This window comes from Mytilus trossulus, chromosome 9 (genome assembly GCF_036588685.1).
Source record: "Mytilus trossulus isolate FHL-02 chromosome 9, PNRI_Mtr1.1.1.hap1, whole genome shotgun sequence".
Lineage (NCBI taxonomy): Eukaryota > Metazoa > Mollusca > Bivalvia > Mytilida > Mytilidae > Mytilus > Mytilus trossulus.
In genome coordinates this window covers 40,891,225-40,898,174 of record NC_086381.1, presented here as the reverse complement: position 1 = coordinate 40,898,174, position 6,950 = coordinate 40,891,225, and the positions used below count along the sequence as shown (strand labels likewise).

Sequence of the window (6,950 nt, the reverse complement as noted above, 5' to 3'; positions counted from 1 at the left end):
TGATATTGGTAATTTAATTCAAAAAAATATTCAAGATTTACTTGAATAATGATAACGGTGTATGTTTTTCAAAATTTAAGATAATATGAGTTTATATAGAATAAAAATTATTGGTGATGTAGGAGGCTTATTTTTAACAAAATGTTGCAGACTGCTATGTTTCTCCTGTTTGGTATATTCTCCTTTACATTGTTAGCAGGAACAACGTTCAAGCTTGTCAGGTTTCTTTCCACACAACCTGATCAAGAATATGTTATTAAAGGTACAGTGGCGGATCCATAACTTTCCTAAGGGGGGCCCGATGACTGACCTAAAAAGGGGGATGGGGAGCTCGTTCCAGTCATGCTCCAATGATTCCCTATATAATCAACAAAATTTTTCCCATGCAAGAGGGCTGGTGGCCCCCAAAGCCCCACCCTTCACCCGCCTATGAGGTACATTAAAAAAGAATAACTGGGCAGAGTATTATAGGGGGGTCTCATTGGGGGTTCTGATCCCGGATCCTCCTGACTGTTTTGTCAGATTCCTGTATCCCGCTTACACTACATGTATATACGTAAGCAATTCTCAATTTTTTGACATTTCCCGGGTCCTACAAGACCTCATTTCCCGTTTTCAGGACACAATCATTTGACTTTCACGTGTCACGATTGTTATAACTTTATATGTGAAGTTATTTTAAAGCTACATAATTTGTAGGAGGGCCTCAAGTTTTTTACTTGAGCACCCAGCTTGGATCGCAGACTTACATGTGTAGCTTATATTGGATAAGACCAACTGCTCTTGCGTTGTAAATTGGTGGTGGGTACACAAGGCTGTGTTGATATCCTTTCACAAACTACTAATGCCTCATGTTTGTCTTTTCAAAGTGAAAATACACTTACCGGGTGCACTTGAGTGAATGTCAACATAGTATTCATTGAATAATAGTAGTGATTATTTAATACATTGCTACTATTTTGTTGAGTGTGTTTTCTGTGGTATATTATTTTATTTTATTATTTTTATAACACTTGTTACATATCTTTTATTCATACCTGCCAACTGTCACTATTTGTGGGGGATTTTCCCCATGGAGGCTCCCAAATCGAAATTTTGAAAGAGCAATTTCATCCACAATTTAAATCAAAACAATTAATTTTACAATGGCTATAGGCTTGTAAAAGTATAAAGACGCCAAAAAACAACATAAGAATATATATGAAGCCCCCCTTGAAGGTTTTGTGGGACTATGTGAGCCATTTTGCACATAAAACCCCCATGGTCATTTTGAAAAGTTGGCAGGTATGTGACTATATTATTGTTTGACAATTTTAGACATAACAGTTTATTTTTATTAGAAGATAAACAGAGTGGTGACTAAATTGTCACACATTTTTAAGGACTAAGAAAAATTTAAAGGTTTGATATACTTTGAGCCAACTAATAGGCATCTGCCATGTAACATTGCAAAATGACCACCTTTTATAGCTGACTATATGCGGTATGGGCTTTGCTCATTGTTGAAGGCTGTATGGTGACCTACATGTATAATTGTTAATGTTTGTGTCATTTTGGTCTTTTGTGGATAGTTGTCTCATTGGCAATCATACCACATCTTCTTTTTTATACAATAAAAAAACTCATTATACTGCCATGATTTTGATGCAAAATTGAAATACAGTAACCAAACAATAAATTGTGATTTACATTTGTACCTAAAATTTTACCAAAAAGCTTTTATTTTAAAGCTTCTGCATATATCTTCCTTTTTTGGTAAAATTTTAGGTATTTAAAGTATATCAAACCTTTAAATTTCTTTTAGTCCCTAAAAATGTGTGACAATTTAGTCACCACTCTATGTATCTTCTAATAAAAATAGACTGTTATGTCTAAAATTGTCAAACAATAATATAGTATTAGTGTTGCATGATAATTCTTGACATCCTTGCTCTACAGTTTATTCTTAGAATTGTGTTGAGATGCTTTAAAGGGGACAGTAGAGAAACATTTTGTGGATTAAGATAAAAAAAACCAATGAGATTTCAATAATATTTTAAAAATTAAAGTGAGGGTGAACTTCTCCCTGTTTCAAAGAAACAGCAGATTATCGTTACATATATAGACATGTTTATACATGTTATATGCAATTTCAAATAATGCTTTGTCTACAGTGTTATCTTTATTCAGACAAATTTATATATATATATTGTAATTTTAGATTCATCAAACCTAGTTATGATAGTGGTAGACTTTTGTCTTTTACTGCTGTTCATGGTACAACATAGTGTGATGACATCAAAATCAATAAAGAAAGAGTTATGGCCCTTGTGTAAACCTCTCTACAGAACATTGTATACAATATCCACTTGTGTAGCTCTCCAGGTTTGTACATCATAAATAACATTTTTATGGTCATATTTATATTTGAAATCTATGTAAAAATATATTCAATATTCTCATTTCTTATAATTCAAGTATATGGATATCTTATTTCTGCTCCTTAAAATACATAACTAAAAATTGAAGCCACATAAAAATAAATTTAAATACATGTACAGTACTCTATAGAACTTATTGCAGAATATCATCCAGAAATGCCTCTTAAGGTGGTACCCAACACTTTCACTAAAATTAATTTGGCTCGTTTAATTTTCATAAAATTTGGACAATGTATTCACTTTGACCCTTTCACAAAAATATAAAAATTTCAAAAATTTTGAACCAAGCGTTTTGTCAGACACCAATTTTGATCATTGAGAAGCTTAACATATTCCCTTTACAACACAACGTAATTAAAACGTTTAGCTGACTTTACAGAGTTATCTCCCTGTAGTGTTAGGTACCACCTTAATCTACGATGAACAGTTATTGCCCATCAGTTTATCTCCCTTCATGCAAAACATCTTTAATCCGTTTCTCACAAAACAAGACCTATAAACAGATTTGTTAGAAACCGATAAAACCATGGAAATAAATATTAAGAGGAAACCTTATGAATCTTTAATCAATGGATTTACCTAACACAAATAATTAATGGTAGTTCTTTACATTTCATCTTCCATTTAGTTTTTAAAACATCAGGGGTTTTCTCTAACAAGCCTTGATAGAATGAATAATGAAAAGATTAGAAGTGGATTGAATATATACCAAAGATTCAAATTTTAAAAAACCAAAAATCCTAATTAGATTCAGAACATATGTCTGTCTCACTGTCCTATCATTTACAGTAGTTATATTTTTCAGACATTGATGTATTTCTGGCAGAGAACAGACATAAGTTTATGGTTGATTAACACAGAAGATGCTCCTCTCACCTCCCTTTTCTTCACATTAGTACAAATATTTTGTTGGATGATTCTGTTTTTGGAGAATACATTGACAGAGCCGTTCTTCCTAATTGGAATCAAGCAGGTTAGTAAAGGATATTTTAAGGCAATTCTAGGGACTGGTAATTTTTGGCCATGGTGAGTCCAACAGTTAGAAGAAAATATTTTATTGCAATATCATACATTTGTCATATATTATTTTAGTCTCCAATGACCTAATAGAGCAATAAAAGCACATTCACATCACTTTTAAACTTTTAAGTTTATACAAAATATTTTAATCTTGATGCATCTTTGGACTCTTTTTGAAAATGGTGAGTCCAGACCGATTTTCCTGAGTCCGGGACTTATGGATTTGCCTTAGTGTGAACCTGCAGCTGTCCATTCTTAAAATACAAAAATGAAATTTTTAATAGAACACATTCATGATATTTGGGTACAACAGTCAAAATAGTACAGTAATTTCTTTTTTTCATTTTCTTTTAAGTTTTAGATGATAATTGGTGTGTATTTGTGTTAACAGATATTAAAATAACAAAATCCTTTATTGCAAATGAATGTTTTGAAAAGCTTTTAACTAAATGTTACATTTTACAGGAGTTATCTCAGATGATTTTATAAGGGCCCAGTATATAGAATGCAGGAGCCCTATAATTTTCACTATAAATGTGTGTTCAATATTATATGAATTGGATCTGACAAGCTTATCAGTTCAAATAGGAGTCAGTTTCACAAAACAAAAAATTAACATCCATGATTTTTTTATAAGGATAAAAAAAAATTAGATCTTTTTTAAAAGTGTGCAATAAAATACAGATAACGTAATTATAAAGTGATTTTGTTGTACAGCTTAAATTGTTCTGCAACTGTATTTTTACTTTTGAAGGAAAAGATTCTTGGCTTATTAAGCCCTGTAAAATCTAAAAAAAAATGAATGTACATTGAAAATCACTTATGAAATCAATCTAAAGACTAAAGAATCTGGTAAAAAAAGGGTCATATCTGAATTCCTGGTTATATAATAACCTGGCAGGTATTTGAATATCCTGTGTGAGAATTGAAATTTATGAGTATCTTCCTCAGGATAGGCATCAGTTAACAGGCACGGATCATTGAACAAGTAATGTAGCCTATAGTAACTGTTGATCTTAAATTGTCGATCTCTATCAAAATTAATAAAGCAGACAAGACATGTACAATGGTGTTAACTCTTGTTCCTGTTAACATAATTATTAAAATACTTATTTTTGTTTCACTTCTATTTTCAGCTGTATAACTCTATACAAGGATACAGATCCCCCAAGAGATTCTTTAGTCGTCAGTTTCAGGAACTTCTCTCTCACATGCCCCATCCTGGTACAACCTGTTTTATTTTGATCCTGTGGGTGTTCCCAATAATGACCCTGGATCGGTGGTTGTTAGCTACGGTGCTGACGATGTACATGTGTAAGTCTTACAGTGTGACACATCAGGATTACCTATACACAGAACAACAGATACAAACAGCTGAGTATGTCACTATGTCAACATCAACTACCATTACAGAATAGAATGATGCAACCTATGTTATGAAGGAGGAAGTTTGAGAAACAGTCTGTTATTCTTTAAAAAATAAGTAACAGGGCTGTTCTATGATATTAGAAACCACTGCCAGTAGGACTATTTATTAGATGCTTTGAACACAAGGTAGATGTTGCTGTAGTAGTAAGGTTTATATAAAGTGTTATATCCATGTTATTTCAAGTGCTATGTACATGTTATTGTCTAGATAAAGGTTATTTTAGTTAAATAAATCAGGTGGCTTAGGAGATTATCAAGCTTAGCTTTGAGCAAAAATTAAATGATATTATTTTAGAATTTATGGGTTGACCACTTAAAATTTCAGATTTTTATTAACATAAGCATATGCAGACTAGATTACAAGTATTTGAATGAGATAGACCTAGGAAGACCCTAATATTTTCATTAGAATATATACTCTCTGACATATTATAAAGAGCTATTGAAGAAGAAAAGATAAATTTAGATTATCAAACAATTGAGATGTACATTTATTAAATATATAACTTGTTTATTATTTTGTCAATTAACATTGACTTTCTTAAGGTTACTTAATAATTTTTTGACATCATATGGCAGATTGATAACCGAAAATTTCTGGAAGGCAGCATGTACCTTTGACCTAAAACAGTTTTTGTTTCTCTAACTTTTGTTTGCCTCAACCAAATGTTCTAAAACAATGCTTATTACCACAAAACGTAGAATTTGGGTTGATTCATTTTTATCGTTTTTGAGTTATACCCCTTTATTCTGTTATTTGCAAGCAGAAGCATAATCTATGTTTCATGGATATATTCTCCAATTATTTGAATTTCTATCTTTGTTTTGAACATGAAGGACATGCAATTGTTAATATATTTTGTCAGGTATTGTTGAACTTTAATATGTATTTGTTGCAATTTTGTTATATTATATTCAATGCTCATTATTTTTACAAGTTATTATTTTACATTGCTTATAGATTTAGTTTATTAAGTGAAGTAAGTCTGTGTTCATACTTTATCTTATTGTTATACATGCTTTTTTATATATATTTTTAATAAAAATCAATAGAAAGGTATTTGTGTTGTCTTTGTTTACATGTTTTACTATTAAAATTATTAAAGGCGATCATATATCAACTTGTATTATATCCGAATGAATTGCTGTAGGGCTCAATGGGCCAGTGGTTTATTGTCGAGCCTGCAAATTTTGTTGCAGAAAGATCGACATAGGGATATTGATCTGGCGGAAGCTGCGTTAACTAATTTCTTAAAAGCTTTATATTTTAGAAGGTGGTAGACAACAACAAATGGAAGTTTTTAACGACCTTGACTGGCTATACAGCCCTTGCACGGTCGGTCTGACAAAGGTGGTAGACCTGGATGCTTCATCCTTTTATATAGATGCCTCATGTTACAAGGTTTGCATGTCCAATGTCCTTTACCTCATTTTCATGGTTCAGTGACCACTTGAAAAAAAAGTTCAGTTTTTTTGTAATGCTGAATTCCCTTTTATTATAAGTAATAGGATAACTATATTTGATATGTGTGTGCCTTGCAAGGTCCTCATGCCTGTCAGACAGTTTCCACTTGACCTCAACCTTATTTTATGGATCATTGGTGGTCAAGTCCATATCTCAGATACTATAGGCAATAAGGCTAGTATATTCGGTGTATGGAAGGACTGTGAGGTGTACATGTCCAACTGGCAGGTGTCATCTAACCTTGACCTCATTTTCATGGTTCGGTGGTTATAGTTAAGTTTTTGTGTTTTGGTCTGTTTTTCTTTTACTTTATGCAAAAGGTCTACTATATATGTTGTATGGGATGATTGTAAGGTGTATATGTCTAGTGGGCAGATGTCATCATTGAGAACACACTCAAAAACATCCATAACTGGAAAATACACAAACAACATACTATAATAGTCGTCACAACATGTTTTAAGTTGACCATGATAGGGGATATGATAAGGAAAAAAACAATGTTTTAATGCGCAGTTGCTATATTATTTATACATGTATCTGGACTGTTCATGTAACAGATAATTTTATTTATTTACTCTATCTCAATGTTTATATTGGCAGTAAAACATACAATA

General features: G+C 31.9%; 1 protein-coding gene across 1 annotated transcript; it reads left to right on the top strand.

The window, feature by feature from the left end:
- The first annotated feature begins 94 nt into the window (after positions 1–94).
- Positions 95–5,614, top strand: LOC134682919 (nurim-like). The gene is made up of 4 exons (XM_063541838.1): positions 95–262; positions 2,201–2,364; positions 3,226–3,393; positions 4,577–5,614. Exons 1-4 carry the CDS (start codon positions 142–144, stop codon positions 4,856–4,858), a joined length of 735 nt encoding a protein of 244 aa, XP_063397908.1. The 5' UTR covers positions 95–141; the 3' UTR covers positions 4,859–5,614.
- The last annotated feature ends 1,336 nt before the right edge of the window (positions 5,615–6,950 follow it).